General features: G+C 36.5%; 1 protein-coding gene across 1 annotated transcript in view; it reads left to right on the forward strand.

Annotated features, from left to right (window-relative positions):
- Positions 1–14,316: 14,316 nt before the first annotated feature.
- GALNTL6 (polypeptide N-acetylgalactosaminyltransferase like 6) overlaps positions 14,317–17,599 on the forward strand; it is a gene marked incomplete at both ends in the record, with an annotated part of 1,089,171 nt that continues 1,085,888 nt past the window's right edge. The window contains one exon of the mRNA XM_080710675.1: positions 14,317–14,454. Within this exon, the coding sequence (XP_080566801.1) occupies positions 14,317–14,454 (138 nt within the window). The remainder of the gene's footprint in view (positions 14,455–17,599) is intronic.

The following is a 17,599-nucleotide window of genomic DNA, read 5'->3' on the forward strand; positions in this document are numbered from 1 at the left end:
AGGCTGTATAGCTTCTATGATCATGTAGATCATTGATGTTCTCCTTTTCTTTAAAGTGCAACTCTTAGACCAATGAGCTATTACATGGGATAAGATATTGCTTGAGAAAAATACTTATTGAGACTCATGGTGTATGCCCTCAGAAAAGAACACTGGCCGAAGTGCTAAGTTCAAGAAACCATATTTAGATTAATTCCAGCTGAACTGAACTGCTGCTCTTTCGAGGGTAGAAGCCACTGAAATTAACTTCCTTCCAAGTCCTGATTTGCTGATAGGCTGGTAGCAAGATGAGCATTATTGAGGGGGAGCCCATGCATGATGCTCATAAATATCTCCCATTCCTACCAGTGAAGCTCCTCTGTTAATTAACCCATTATGCCAGTGCTGGAATAACCAAAGACAGCCTCTAGCAGATGTCACCTGGTCAAGTATTTTAATTTACTTTGTATATAGTGTAACTTCCATAGTGGATACTCTCTGACATTCCTATGCTATATTAAAAGAGTTAAAAATTATTTCCACTGTAATTGGCCCATTTATGTCTCTTTTCTCTAGATTTCTCTATTTGCTCTTCCAGTATTTCTCTTTCTGGGATCCTAACAGACAAGCCATTTATTCATAATATATTTTCTTACCTCAGAATGACCTTCCCACACAAAGTAGATAATGTACTGAACTGCCTAGAGTTTTGTTCATTAGGAGGAGTTCCCTTCATTGTTAAATTTTAGAATAGACCCAAGTTGTACATCATCAATTCACTTTTGGCTGTCACCTACCATATGAGTCAAATTCTCAACTTGGTGACAAAAAATATCTGACAAGAAAAATTTAGAAAAGGAAAACTTTATTTTGGCTCATGGTTTCATAGTATTTAGTCCATGGTTGGCTGTCTCCAAGAAAGAAACATCATGGGGGAAGGGCTTGAGGGAGGAAACTTGCTCAGTTCACAGCAGTTAAGAAACAAAGAGAGTGATAGGAAGAGACAGATTCCTCAAGGCTACTTATCCCCCAGTGATCACCTCCATCAGCCATGCCCCGCCGCTGGGCCTTTCTATATTGGGAACCACACTTCAGCACATGAAGTTTGGGGGAGACATTCCTGACCCAAACCATAACACTCACATACAAAACTGGCAATCAAGCCTATACTTCTATTCTTTCTTCAGATAGATGTGTCCATATGTGTGAAGTGATATAAAAGTCTTGGTGCAACAATTGTGGGTGGTATAGATGTCGTCGTCACCTATTTGCAGTTTCCAGAGTTATCCATAGGGTTTCTTGTACTTAATTACAGATATAAAACACATTGTTTTATTATTTATTGTCAAAGTCATCTGCTCCTGTGACTTGAAGGATCTGAAAAAATCCAACTTATGTTGGAAAGCTCTGGCAGCATGGTCACTGTCCTATGATCAAGCATTGTCTCTACCAGGATCTACATGTATCATAAATTATTTTTAAAGATAAATATTAGTTTCTACTTCAAATGTATGGCATTGCTTCTGTATCTTAGAGGCTAAGTTATGATTCTCCTCTTGGGGTTTACAATGAATGCTACATGCCATTTCTTTACAACAACAAAACTTTTGTATCAAGATGATATGGTACGATATTATAGCACCTGAGAGGTTACTGTGGCCTCAATGGCAAAACTTCAGGAACCATTTTCAGGTCGGCTACAGGGCCTATCTCTGCTCTGTGCTCCACTCAGAAGTGGCATTCCCTCTTCTTGGTAATTTTTGGACCAATATTCTCAAGTAGTATATTCTATGTTCATAATCCAAGAAGGCTGACCAGATATTGTGCTTGTTTTTTAAAAATTGTTGGGAGATATGACATCTAATGACTCACTCTTTACTTCAGAGGGATAATTTGCAATAATTTGCTCTTTGTCTTGGCATTCTCAGAACACAGAACCCCTAAACATCTCACTGCTATGGTGAGCTCTTGAACTTTCATAGGAATTTCATTTTGTCCTATATTTTGGACTTTATGTTTTATAATGTCTTCAACAAGTTAGTATTTTTTAATTCCTTTCAATTAACATGATGTCATTTCTATAGTCAAGTGGGTCAGTATAATACACAGAATAAGTAGGATGGACTGTTTTCACAGATCATAGGAGATTTATCAAAGCTCTGAAGTAAGAATCTAAATGTATACTCTTCTGTTTCCCACAGGATATAAACTTCTGCTTTCTTTAATTCTGATGGAGAAGAAAAAAATTGACTTGACTAGATTAGGCTACATATTGTATACCTGAGGATATGTTACCTTTATATAGAGCAAATTTCTTTTGATATCTATACAAATATTAAACAAACTAATTTCTTTCCAAACAAAATTAAGGGTGATGAAATGTTATAAAATAAATTACTTAGGCTTGATGAATGTTTTTCACTAAAAAAATTAAGTATAGAAAATAATATCATGTAAAAAGAGTATTGGACTGATATTGGGTTGGCGGTAGGCAAAGAATCAGGATCAATATTCAGGGAGATAGATTTTATTTCAGTATGAAGATCAACTTCATGGCTTTGTTGTACAGGCTGGAACAGGTGACTTTGGAAGTAAATCATTTCCTTATATGTTTATTAAGAGTTTGAGAAACTTTTGGAATACCTAGTTGTACATGATTCAGAATAATATTTTGTGCAAGTGGTTGTTGAGGATACTTCTACACTGAGTTTATATATATTTTAGACTCTCTATAGGCATTTGTAATGTTCAGATATTCTTTTACATAGTCATTTATTTTAATAATGACATGTTTAGAATTTATACTATGCTAGGAATAAGATATTTTTATGAATTTTCTTCTAATACAATTATAATAAAAAGATATTTGGGAAATGCCTATTTTTAGGTAACAAAAAGTTTGAACTATTAATGTTAACATGAATATGTTTGCATTTGCATAATTACAAGTTTAATATCTTAAATATATATTTCTATTTCATCGCATTAAATAAAAGAGGGGCTAAGGATAAATGTTCTTGAACCTTTGGAACTAGTTAGAAACTGGTTGCTAAAAATTGTCCTAATTTTAATTGTGTAAATTCTTCTTATGTCTTGCTGTGTGGTGAGTATACTCTTTAGCATCTATATGTAGCCTCCTCCTTACTGTGGATTGTTGTGATGCTATAGCAGAATATCATACATTAAGAAATTCATTAAGGAACAAAGTTTATTTTTTCTCAGTTTAGAGTTTAGGAAGTCCAAGATCAAGATACTAATAATTTCAATTTTTCTATGAGCGCTGCCTAAAAGAAATGTCACCAACAGATTTAATGGGAAAAATGATTTTTTATTTTGGATAGACTAGCAATTAAATTTATTGCAATTGTCACTCTGATTTCCAGGAGAAGTGTCATGATAAAGGATTAACTAAGGAATAAAATCACCCTATCTACCTGCTAATTTAGATTTTGATTTTGACTAGTAAATGAAATTTTATAGTTGAAAAATTTTTAGCTTTTTGCAAAACATCTTTTCCCAATATTATCTATTTGATCATCATAGTAATCTTTGAAATATGTATAATTTTGAATTTCACACTTTTATAAGATGACAGAAAATTAACCTGTCTTTTTTTCCCTTGATGCTCTTTCTCATAAATGTTTTTTAAGTTTCTCAAAAAAAAACTTTTATTCGTGCATTGTAAGATTTAAAGTGGTATAATCATACATTTCCTTATCACTTGGAATATTTCTCTTCATATCCAATCCATGTCTACATGTCTTTTCAAAGTTGTTCTGATGGTGAATAATGCAAATGGGATCTGAACTTGGACCTTCCTTTCTATCTCAGTCAACATTCTCACTGCTATTATCCAAAATAACTGACCACACAACTTAGAGGAAGAAAGATTTATTTGTTCACAGTTTTGGATGTTTTGAGATTATGTCCACATAAGGCCAGGTCTGCAGAGCTCAGGGCAATACAGGGGAAGTGGAGAGAGAGAGTAATATACTGCTTTCACTCATGAAGTTTGGAAGCAAGAGAATAAATAATCAAGGGGATTGATTCAAAGATAAAAGCATGATTCCTCAGGCTATAACCCTAAGGACCCACTTTTTCCAACCACATTCTACCTACCTAGCTTATCATCCAGTAAATTCAGTACAATGGGTTTATCCACTGATAAGATTAAAACCCTTATGACCTAATTACATCAACTCTGAACATTAATACATGAGCTCTTCAGGAGACACTCTTATCTAAATGTAACACTTGCCTTCTTTGCTCTTTTTATCACCACTATGTTGACTGCACACAATCTCTTTGGGATTCTCAATGAGACTCTCATAAGATGTATTTACATTTCTGAAGATGAAATAAAAAATCCCAACTGACATGGTTACAAATAATTTAGGCCATCAGGGTTGCTAAGTAATTTATAGGCATGTCAGACATATTTAATATGAGCCCTCTCTTATTTTATTTATTTTTATAAATAGATGTAATCAAAACTAAAATATTTAGAGTGAATTACATTCTTAATAAGGAAATAGTGTGAGGTGATTACTGAATACCAGGTAATAGAGATTAAGATGATGACCTCATAACATAGAAGGGTTAAATTAGAACTTTAAAAATAATGAAGCAGAAATATCTGAAATCTTATAAACCTTGAATTTGTATAATAAAAATATGATTCAGCACAGGTTTTAGGAAGAGTAGTTTATCAATATAAACTTCTGAGCATATTAATGAGTGGCTAGCTACCAACTTTTAAGTTATTCAGATAGGATCAGAATTCAAGGATGGCTAACACAATGAATTTTTTAAAAATTTAAAGGTTGCCATTAGAAATTTGAAGGATTATCTAGATGTAGTAGTGTATGCCTGTAATACCAGTAGTTGGGAAGCTGAGATAGGAAGATCATAGGTTGGTGGCCAGCCTAGGCAATGTAGTGTGACTTTCAACAACCTAGTAAGACCCTGTTTTAGAATAAAAACTAAAAAGGGCTGAAGACATAGCTGGGAGGTAGAATGCCCTGGGTTCAATTCTCAGCATAGAATAAGAATAAGAATAAGAATAAGAATAAGGTGAAGAGGAAGAGGAAGAGAAAGAGGAAGTGGAAGAGGAAGAGGAAGGAGAAGGAGAAGAAGAAATCTGAGGGATTTATTTACAGAGAATTTAAATTTCTTTGTGTCTTGGTCTCATAATAAGGGAAAAATTTAAATTCTCATCAAAAAGCGATATATAGGATCTTTTTAATTTTCTTTTAAAAATTGCATTAGAGATAAATACAGTACATTTATATTGCACTACATTAAATACATTTCTTACTTTGGTCATTAAGTGTTCAGCATAATTATACTAATTAATACTTTATTACCATGTGTTTTGTAGAGATCATCCTTTCTATCTTCTAAGTTGCTAAAATTGCTGCACTTAAAGCTGGTACTTTTTTAGTTTGTGACTAGGATAAGAAAGTTCTGTAATTATTACATATAGTGATATTTCTAACTTTATCGTTTTTGACTTGCCAACTTCATTTTATGGAGATGATCACTCACTCCTCTTTGAGAAGGTTTCATTTATTTCTAATGGTCTTCCTTGATTAATACTAATTTCTACTTCTCAGGGTCTTTGCTGCTTTTTCCTTTTCTCCCCCAAGCTTTCTTTGATCCCACTTTCTAGTTTTTTGATACAGCTTTACACACTTTCTTGGTAGGCTTGTTCAATTTTATGACTTTAGTACTCTAGGATATTTATATCTCCAACTTAACTTAGAATTCATACACTCACTTCTACTAAATTAAAACGTTTTACATCTATGTACTTATTCAACTTTTTCCCTATTAGACATCTCAATTCAAAAGAAATTCCCAAACTAAACATTTTATCTTCCCCTTCATTATCTATTTCTCCCAAGGCCTTCCAATCTCAGTAAAAGACAAATCCCATCTTACCAGTTTTGGACCAAAAACTTGGGAGTCTTTGGGGCCTCTCTCTCATGACCTGCATTCATTACAACAACCATGCAATAAAGTTTTATACTCAGAACATTCTGAGAATGTTCTGTTTTTTGATCTCCATTACTATTACCCTGATTCAAGACACCATCATCTCTGTATTGGAAGTAATCACTCCTCAATTTTCTCTTATTTATATTCAGCACAGCTACCTGGTGGGTCTTGTTAAAAAGTAGGTCAGATCATGATCTACTCAAGTCCTTTGAATGGCTTTCTGCCTTATTCAGACTAAAAGTCAAGACCTCTAAAATAGATTATGACATCTTACACGCTCCCGCATGTCAAGTTTCTTGGACAGTAGCTCCATTATTCTTCCTCTCCATGCACTCTGTTCCAGACCAGTTGTCCTTGCTCTTCTGTAAAATCCCAGATCCCAGACAAACTCCCATTTCAAAGTCTTCATTTGCTCTTCCTCCTCCTTGGAATTCCATTTTCCATGATATCCAGGGGTCACTTCCTTGCTTCCTTCAGATATTTGTTGAAGTGTTATCTACTCATGTAAAGGACTTTCCAGTTTGTTTTATTTGAAATTCTACTGCTTCACCTCCTGGAATGCCTTATATCTCTTCCCTGCATTTTTTTTAATGATCAGGTTTTACACTTGATTTGTTTTTGTTGTTGATCATTTCAAAGCAATAATTTTTGCCTGTGGTGTTTACTATCTGCATTGCCTCAGTCATTTAAAGTATCCAAATAAATATCTGTAAATAACATCAGAATGTCGCAAAATGTAGTAAGTTTTCAAGCTTTAAATATTGGTGCCAGAAAGTTTTTGGATATCCAACATAAATTTTTATTTATTTATTTATTTATTTATTTATTTATTTATTTATTTATTTATTTGGTGGTACTGGGGTTCCTGGAAACCCTTCTACCTCTGGGCTACAGTTCCAGACCTATTTCTATACTTTTTAATTTGGAAACAGGGTCTCTTAAGCAAGTGCGGCTGGCTTCAGACCTGCGTCATCCTCCTGTCTCCGCCTCCCAAGAGCGGGGATTACAAGTTTGGGCCACCACGCCCGGTGAACATAAAGTTTTAAAATGGCATACCTTATTTTCTGCTCAAAAAAAAGAAAAACAAGAATAAGCCATATGTTGTTTAATGGCTATTAAGCATGTTTCATGGCTTTGCTTATCTTATTAATTGTATGAGATCTTGTAACGAGTTACTGTAAAAGTATCTTAACTCCAAATTTAAGATTAATTTTGTTACCACTTATTTTACCATCACAAAATAAATTTGGACTTTTCACTGAAATAGATGAATGCATTTTACTTGTTCAACAGAAATATATTAAAAACTTAAAAGGAATGACACTTTTTAAAAAGGTGCAAGTATTTTATGTGTGAAGATAAGTACATAAACTAAGTTAGAAATCTGATCTATTGTCTATATAAATTATAATTGTACAAACTAAAACCAGTGAATTATGTTTATGTATTATATAAACTATAAAAGTATAGTTATATACTTTTGCCTCCAGCACAAACTTCTTTCTTACTCTCTACAAGAAACACGGACAGAGAAGCTTTAAGTTTATAAAGCCTGACTATCATTTTCCCAAAACTCAGCTTTTTTTCACTAAGGAAAAAAAGAAAATAGAGAGTGAGAATTAACATCTTTTGTCAAAAAAGTGGTAAGACTTTAAGAAAGCATAATACTGTGATAAACATTTGGAATCACCAACAAAGTACCTGGGTTCATATCACTGCCCTTAAACTTGTCAGCAATGATTGGGACAAGATGCTAATAATCTCTAAGTCTTAATTTTCTAAGGTGCTAAATGGAGATATTATAGGACTTACAGGTTAATATTATTGATGAAGTTAAATGAATATATATATATATATATATATATATATATAGGCAAATGCTAAATGATTTTTGATAATTAAATAAGAAGAAAAAAAAACATGCAATCATCTGTCCATGTTCATGGATGCCCTGTCCCTGGATTCAGCCAAGTACACCTAAAGCATTTGGGAAAATAACTATATCTGGATTGAACATGTACAATGACAGACTTTTTAAAAATTATTGTTCCTTAGCAATACAGTGTAACAATTACTTATGTAACATTTACATTGATATAGATATTATAATTAATATAGAGATTATTTAAAGTATAGAGGAGGATGTGGCTATATTCAAATACTATACTCTTTTATAAAATAACATTATTTATTCATTTATTGTGTGTGGAGGGAGGTACTAGGGTTTGAACCCAGGGGGATTCTATTTCCGAGCTATACTCTCAGCCCTATTTTATTTTTATCTTCAAACAAGGTCTTGCTAGCTTGATGAGAGTCTTACTACTTAAGAAGGCTATCCTCAAACCTTCAGTCCTCCTGTCTCAGCCCAGCAATAAGGGACTTTAGTATCAATAGATTTTGATATGGAAGTGTTGATCCTGAATGAGTCTCCCTTAGATACTGAGGAATGATTAGATTGTAGAATCAAGGTATATTCTATTCAAAAATGTAAATTAGACTACTATTAGAATTTAAATTGCATCAATAAGAATCTTGTCTAGAAAGAAAATATTTAGGTCAAGTGGAACCATTCTTTTCTTTCCGTCTTAGCCTTTAATACATTTTAATTTGTGCCACCTTTAATTTCAAGCACTTTTTAACTCCCTCGTGCTGCTGAAAATTTTGTAAGAATATTCAACTTTATATCTTGTTTCCAGGGCTCTTTTGTTGAAGATTTCAGAGATGATAGAGACTGAATAATATATTTTAATATTAAATTCTTACTTTTATCATGTAGTGGCAAACACTGAAATTCTGGGAAAAAGTGAAGAGTATTCCTGTAATATATGTCTTAATTAAATTTCACAAAATGAACCGTATAATTTTCTTTTACTTAAATTTCTCTTTAATACATTCATCTTTTTTCATTGCAAGACAACTTTAAAAAAAATCTAAGAACTTAGTCAAACATAGACTAATAACAATGTACTCTAGTAATTTAACCAAAGGTAAAACTTTCTATTCCATAAGTTTTTCATGTTCCAGAAATGTTTTATAGAAAAGTATAAAAGGCATCTTAATTTCTAGACAGTAATTTTTATATTGCATATTTTGGGTTTTCTGATGCAAAATTTTAGAAAAAAATCTCAAATCTAAATGGAAATAAACTTCACCATTTTAATATTGAAATTAAAACAAGGTATTCTTTTACTGATAAATTTTAATAAAACTACTTGAGAATTTAAATATGGTACTACTATATATACTTTATTTTTAATCTGATAGTTTGCAGTACTTAATTACAAATTCACTGATTTGAAAAAATTATACCCAAAATATTGTTGCTGATATTTGGCCTATAAAGAGAAGACTTTGAGCAGAAAATATCTTTTCAGATGTTAAGTTTAAAACTTGTCAATTTGAAAAATAATGCTAATTTATCAAAACCGTGGGTGTTTTCCTTTAAATTAAATTCATTCATGGTGCCATGTCTTTTCTTCATAAATAAATAAATCTCTTTTAGACTAAAAGAATGTCAGTTCATTATCTTAGTAGCAGTTGAATATTTTAACTCAAAACAACTATAAATACTTTTTGCACTATTTCTCATTATCTTCCTGCTAAGCTAGTTAGACCTCTATATGAATTCCTATGGTTATGCCTTTCTATATTTACAATAGATTAAACATTATACCATCTGGTCAAATCTTTTATTGAGATGTCAATTTTTCACTCTATCCCCATCTATCCTTGAACTTAGGCTGGTCCTGTGAATTTTTTTTTTGAAGTGAAATTTTACAGCCAGGCATGGTGGTATAAGCTTGTAATCTCAGCATCTTTATCCCAGCAATGGGAAAGCTGAGACTGGAAGATCGCAATTTGCAGACAGCCTCACCTGCTTAGTGAGGTCCTTTGCAACTCAGTGAGACCCTGTTTCAAATTAAGAATACAGTATAGGGCTGTGGGTGTTGCTTGGAGGTAGAATGCCCCTGGGTTCAATCCCCAGTACCACGAAAAAAAAAAAAAAGAAGAAATTTTACCTACTCTGAGTGTAACTTTTAAATTAACTGTCAAGCTTTGTTTGTTTTGCTTGTTTTTTTATTTTGTTTTATTTATCCTCCATGCAATGCGTGTTCTTGAGATGCTTACACTTAGGTCCCATCTACCACGTTGTTGAAGTTCAGGTCACTTACAGGAGCCAAGTGAAGAACTGAGGAGCTACAATTGAATGTCCCAGATGATCTTCCAGCTACCATTCATTAGCATCTTTACCCAACCTACTCAAGCGCCTGGGTCCTACCCTATGGCATGTGCAGCCCAAATATCCAGTTAAGCCTGTCCAGTGCACAGTCATGAGCAAAGAGGTTGCTATTTTAAGTAACCAAATTCTGGAGTGGAGAGAGGGAGCTAATGGAATGTTCTCTTGCCTATTTGAAGGTAGGACTTAAGCTTGGCCTAGTTTAAGGTTGGTACAAACAGCTTTTGTATTTCATTTTAATAACTCTCATGTTGCGTTTCCAACTAGGATGTAAGTTATTAAAGATCACAAATATAGTTTTGTTTTCTTTTCATGTAGCCCATTACTAGGCATATGGAGCCCTGATTACATGAGGTTGACAGTTGGACCCTAACCTGATACCGATGCAACATGATGTCTTTTGATATAAGGCAAGGCAAGGTTATTATTATTATTTTTTGTAGTATTGGGGATAGAACCCAGGGGCATCCCACCTCCGAGCTACACCCCCAGCCCTATTTTTTATTCTTTATTTTGAAACAGGGTCTCACTGAGTTGCAAAGGGCCTCCCTAAGTAGCTGAGGCTGTCCGCGAATCTGGATCCTCCTGTCTCAGCCTCCCAAATGCTGGGATTACAAGGGTACACCACCACATCCAGCTTGAGAGTTTTAAAGATGTAAGAATTTGGATGAAAATAATGTTAGTAACCAATGTAAAGGAACTTGTTTTTTGTCCATATAGGTATTCAATCTGGATTATTTGATCAATGGGAATATCTATCATTAAGGGTTTTTGTGTTGTTTATACACTCAACCTAAAATATCAATTTTCGTTAGAAGTACTGTCATCTGCTTGTAGCTTATATGTGCAATTGTAAAAGGAGAGCAGCTTGAAGGGAAAAAGGAAAATCATTCTCTGAGTCAAAAATAAATAAATTCAGCAGATGGGGGTAAAGAAAAGCAAAAGTGAGGGGTTGGAACTACACTGTGAAAACAGGGGCTAACATATTTTTCTCCTTCTGGTTCCTATGTATTCTGCATGTACTTGACAGGGGACTTACGAGTTATACCCATTCACTGTTACCAATAATACTCTGTGAATGGGTACTATGTGCAAGACCATTTACTAGCATGGCAGTAATTCACAATTCAATTGTATCCTGAATAGATTAAATAGAATGGCAGCATGTCTATTTCTTAGCCGAGATTTTTATTAAGGTGTAAAGGAATTGACATTATTTAAAACATGAAGGATTATAATTCTTTTAATTTCAAGCGCACTTTATTTACTTTTTAATTTTCATAATAACTCTGTCCATAGGTCAGGAAATATACAATATACTTACATAATTTTCCAAATTCCTATTTTCGAGGACCAATAATCACAAGAAAACTCTGCTTTATTATATTGCTTCCCAGAATTCTTATTTCTGTGTGTCAGAATTGCACTTGCTTAGAGGGGAGAAGGAGGTTAAGGAAGCATTCAGAGTGCAAAAGTATATGTGTGCGTGGGAGTGCAGGTGGGGAATTAAACACCTTGCTCCCTTCTTAAATTGCACTTCTGTACAATTTCAAGGCAATTGCTTTTTATATGAAGGACACAGTAAAAAAAACATTTATTAAATGTTTTATACACTGTTATGAACTGCAAGTGATCGCAAAAACAAACATTACGCAGACAGCTTTATTCACGCGGTCATAAAACCAGTCCCTGATGTTCAAGTCCGTTTTAAATTTACAGCGTGAAGCACTGAAGGCACAACTCTTTAAACTCAAACCCCTGTCATTGTGAGACACAGAAGTGAGAGACAGAAGTGGTGAGGGGAGGGAGAGGGAAGGAGGAAAAGAGGGGGAGGGAGAGGGAAGGAGGAAAAGAGGGGGAGGGACATGGGGAGGGATAGAAAGGAAGAAAGAGAGAAAATATACCTTCTGGGCTTCAGTCTCTTCCATCCCAAACATGTGGGCATCATGCCTGGGTTGTAACAAAGAGGTGACTGTGGCTTTGCTTCTTGGCTCTAGACAGACTAATACAGGCTGTACCGCCTGCGCGTCTGTCACCTCACCTAATCCCCGTTTCCCCAGGAACTAGGAGCTCCTGATTCTGAGCGCATCCACTGCACGGTGCTAGGCAGGCAGGCGGTGCCTGGGAGAGACTGCCACAGGTTCCCGCGTGCGGTCAGGGCGCTGGTGCATCAATATGTTCGGGGGAGGGAGGAGTCCCAACAAGCAGAGACTTATGTCGATCCGCACGTTTTCTGGCCATCGAGGTAGGAGTGTGCGAGGTCAGAGAGGGGCAGGTAGTCCTTTTGGACTACCTGGGGTGCAGGCGTGCAAGGCTGGGGAGGAGCTGGGTGGTACTGCCAAATCCTAACGCGGGCCCCGGCTGTTTGCAGACCCCAGTAGAGCTGCCTTGGGTATTCCAGGCATCCTCCAGGAGCTGCTGCCTGAGAAACCTCCCCCCGCCCCCCTGGCCTCGGGATCCTCTTCTTCTCTCCCCCACCACGTACCTGGCCTGATTGTTGGCGGGACACGCGGCCGGGGTGAGCCCCTCTCGGTGGGATGGGTCCAGCCCCAGGTCGCCTCCGACTCAGGTCGCCGCCGCGCCCGCCTCCCTGCGTTCCCATCGGCTCCATGGAGGAATCCGGAGTCAACCCGCGTGCATCCGGAGACTTTTCCTCCGGAATCTCTGGCCTAGCGCCTTTGGGGTGAGCTCACTGGGGAGCCAGGATCTCTGTGGGCCCAAGATAGCCCGGAAAAGCACCGGGAGGCAAAGAGGATCCGCGTAGCCAGGGGAGCCCCACAGCCTCCTGCAGCGTCTCGCCCTCCTCTTCTTCCTCCTGGCTAGGTCCGCTTATATAGCATCTGGAAGCCAGGGCATTGCCCACCCCCTCCTGGCGGCCCGCCCTCCCCTCCGGGGCTCTGGGCTCCTGCACGTGGTAGGCACCAGCGTCGTCTCCGCGGAAGGAAGGCGACAGCCCACGGGGAGCGGGCAGCCCGGTGCCAGCGCCTCGCATCTTCGCCCCTCGCGCATCCTCCCGGCGCCCTCGCCCACTTCCAAAGCCCGGCTCAGACTTGGCTTTCGCCGCCTGCCGTCCCCGGTACTCAAAGAGGAGATTGAAAACACTGCCCTCTCGGCGCACGAGATGCTTCTCTGGGTGCGTTCAGGTGCCGGAAAAGAATGGTAACATGAACAGCGGAGCGTGAGAGCGTCAGGGAGCCAGGGGAAGAGATTGATGGGCAGAGCGCTTACTTCGCCGAGGACCTCATTCCGAGGACTGCGCTGGGAAGGGACGCGGCGCCTGCACTTCCTGGCTGGACTCTGCTGACATCTGTAGCCTCCTCCCTGCCACTAGGTTGCCAGGTCGCTGAGCTGCTGCCTGCCAGGGAGTGTGGAGACAGCGCGTGAAGATCCAGGAGTTCCTGGACCTCTATCCAAACAGTTCTGCCCTGGATCCCCTCTTCCTGGATCCCGGTGGAGCTCACCGGCAAGCTGGCTCCGGAGGGAGTTGAACTTGAGTTCAGGTGGGTTCTCCCTAGGGTAGCGCTGGAGGAGATGCTCGGGGAAGACGAGGAAGGTGATGTTCCAATGTCAAAAGCAGAGACTTTTCTTCCTGACACTTGATGGGGCCAAGCCACTCCCTCTCAGTTCTCTCTCTTAACCTGCTCCTCTCCAACCCAGACCTCCCACTCGAAGGGAGGATGGATGGTGGGCACAGGACAACGACCCCCAAACAACTCCTCTTTACTAAAGTATCTAGCATGCTATTGCCTTTTTCATGACTTATCATTAGTCTATGAAACGATCGTATTTACCCCATTGCTTATTTTTTATTAATGAAGGTCAATAGGCTTAATGATTTCCTCAGTTGAGTCGTTTGTTTCTGAACCAATAGATAATGCCTTCGTCATAGTTTTCTGGGGGAAAAGTAACTGTGCGTTTGTTCTGCAGATGGCCAACTCCCTCTGAATCGTGCAGATTGGTGCGGGGCACGCAACAAAAGTTTGTAGCTTCCCCCACAGTTTCTGGTGCTTCACAGGGGAGAGGAGAGGACTTTGGCATTAAACACAAGAAGCGGTCAGGGAACCATCTACTGTAACTTTTCTCCTCTGTTACCATTTGCCATGAAGAGGAAACAGAAGAGATTTCTGCAGATGACTTTGTTATTCATGGTGGCTTTAATTTTCCTGCCCAATATTGGTCTCTGGTCTCTGTACAAGGATAAGCACCTGGTGAAATCTACAGAGTCCGGGGAGCAGCAGGTAAGTACCCCCCAGGGCACAGTTCAGAGGAGAACTGGTAAGGCATGCAACCCCATGCTGGGCACACCAGGAAGTCGGTGTGGGTTTTGTTTTTTCCCCCAAGTTTTATAGGGCTGATTTTACAAGAGTCCAGAGACTTTGAGGGGTAAGAGTAGGAGGGGGGTAAGCAGGTAGCTACTTTAAGATTGCAGGTAGTAATATAGTGAAATGTAAAATAAACTAGAAAAGAATCAAAGAGGTTAGGAAGAGAAGACAGTGTTTCCCAATGTGTTGTAGATTCATTTGGGGCTGAGGTGGGTGAAAGTTAACTGCTTATTTGTGGGAGGTGGGAGTGGGTTTGGTGCAAGTTTAATTGTGGATTAGTTTTTCCTTTTTTTTTTTTCTTTTTGTTTGCATGAGTATATTGAAGTGAACTGGGCCAAGTCAGTCATTAAAATTTGAGCCCAACCTCTTTCGCATGTCTGTATTTGGGTTGTAATCTTTGCTTAGCAATGACTTTTTATTCTGTGGAAACTTAAAGTCTCTCTTCCATCTCCCCTGTTGCTAAGGTGGCTTGGTGGGGCATACAGGCAAGGTTATTAAGTTTCATAGTCTGGTGATAATAGTTTGTGGCTAAAAGCTGTGCTTAATATCAGAAACATCATGAGGCTATGTTTTCTCTCTATTGAATATGTAATCCATTAATATGTATATGGATCCTGACAACCTGGCTCAAAAGAGCTGTGTTTCACGGTGAGTAAGAAAGCAAAATATTCCTCATAAAAGATTGACAAAGTCAATATTGTTGAATTCCCTCTTTATTAACAAATAAAATAGCTTCTGTAACTTAAACTTTTAATAGTAGAATGCAGACTTCAAGAAACTGATAAAACACTTTCCCAGTGACATCGCCACAGAATATTCAAATTCTTAATTTCAAGGGTCATCTCATCTCTCAAATACACTCTAGACCTTCCACACAGGAAAGGTGTTTGAGTAGTCAATTTCCGGACAACAGCAATATATATTAGTGGCAATTGAGTATTTGCTGTCATGATTACCAAAGTTTAATTTTCTTTTTATAGTATCAAGTGCTTACTTGTAAAATAGAGATAACCTGCTTTTTCATTATGAAAAGAAGTCATTGCCAGTTTCCAAACTTTAAATATAATTGGTACCTAGGGATTTTAATTCATTTGGAATTTTGAGGGGAAATGCTGAGATCTTTTCATTTAGTTGTTGACTTTTATCATTCTTTGTAATAGGATTTTCACTTTGACTTGAAGTATATTCTGTTTTGTCCTTTCAGAGAGTAGTGGGTTGAAGATGGACACTTTGGTTGTGAAACTCTCTTTCTATTGATATAATTTTTATCTAGATTTTGACATAATATATGACTTTATTAACAGTGTAATACTATGTAAAATTTATTTCCACTATTGGTAAAATAAGAAAAGCAAAACTATGTTATAATTAATTTGTTAATTCAGTTAACAATAACATCTGGAGTATTTCTGGGGTAGCTAACACAGAACTCTAATTAATTAATCTCAGTAGTGCGATTTTTACAACTTTCACATTGGCTTTATTGATTTTTGACCCTTAATGAGAAAATTGTTTGTCCTATGGCATTTAAAACATAATAAAAGGTAGCAATTTAACTCTGACTTGTTGTTATGAGCTTCAAAGTGATTTCCTTGTTTCTGGTTCTTCAAGAGTACAAATGAGACCGAGTTTCCAGTAATAAAGTGATGAACTCGAAAAGCTTTGCAAGAGAAGCAGCTGCTTTTCAAAGTTCCTTACACTGTAGAAAGAATAAGACAAATCTATGGGCACCCTGTGATGCTACGGTTTATAATCCATGGGAAACTTTTGAAATCCAAGAGATAAAGAAAAGGTAGTAATAAGCCCTAATATGAATGTGGATCATAAATGTTTGTATTTTTTTTTACCTAAATAATGGTTTTACAACTAATTCTTTCTTACAGATAAAAACAATAAAGTGGATATGCTCATATCATTACATAAGTTTCGGATGAGTAAAAGTTAAGTCATTAATATATTTGACAAAATAGTGACCTAATGATGAATTAAACATGCTTAATATCATGATGTAATATTTTGCTAATATATCTGTGTTTTAATGTTAGTAGGTTGGCTAAATATATAAGTTTTCAATTGAAGCATACACTTTGAGGTTGGATGATGTACTATATAAATTCAACAATTTATTTTAAACTGATACTTTATGGCTAATAGCTAAACGTTCTTCAGAAACCCATTTGTTACTATATTTACCTCTATGTTATAAAACGTCTAGGGTAAGGTAAGGATAACATGCTGATTGAAGCATTGACAGCAATAAATATCAAAAGCTATTCAAAACATGTCATGTGCCACAAGGGAGGTTTATTTTGTACAGATGTTGAATAAAACCACCAGTGGGTCTGGTTCTAAGTATGATGTGTTAGTGGTCACAGAAGTTGAAAACCCTTTCCTATTATAAATAATTTAATTTAAAATGGATTTGAGGGAGATAATTTAGTTTATGGAAGTTTAAAGACATGAAACGGCTAATACTTTTTAATATTCTGAATTTTATTTTATCAGATCACATAACAAATTTGGAAACTACTGTTCATTGTATATTGTGTTTATTATGCAATCTGAGATAAATAAAAGGGAGGTAAAAGAGAAAAGGATGAAAATTGTGTTTATTTTCACAAAGCTAAGTATTTATCTTTCTCAAATATACCACATATTCCAATTTAATTATGTATATTTACTGTAGTTTTATCATAAATATAGCATTTATGAAAATTCTGCATAATTTTCTACATTTGCCCTATCTAGGAATAAGAGAAGAAATAAAATTAAATAAAAATTCTCAAATTTTATATCTAACTAAACTTTTTCTCTTTCCTCATAAAATCGAAGAACATTGATAAAATAGATTTAATAACACAATACTATTACATTTCTTGCATTTTTAGTTGTTTGCAGAATTTAAATCAAATTTCTGAATTAAATATTAAGCATTTGAGACTTCTAATGTTTCCTAAATGATTTAAAACATTTTATTGTTTTTTGTATGTTATGATTATATGGTATTTCTCAGTTATTTATTTTTGCTTTTTGTTGTTATTTGGATAAGTATATCTTATAT

The sequence above is a fragment of the Muscardinus avellanarius genome, assembly GCF_963383645.1.
Source record: "Muscardinus avellanarius genome assembly, chromosome: 14".
Lineage (NCBI taxonomy): Eukaryota > Metazoa > Chordata > Mammalia > Rodentia > Gliridae > Muscardinus > Muscardinus avellanarius.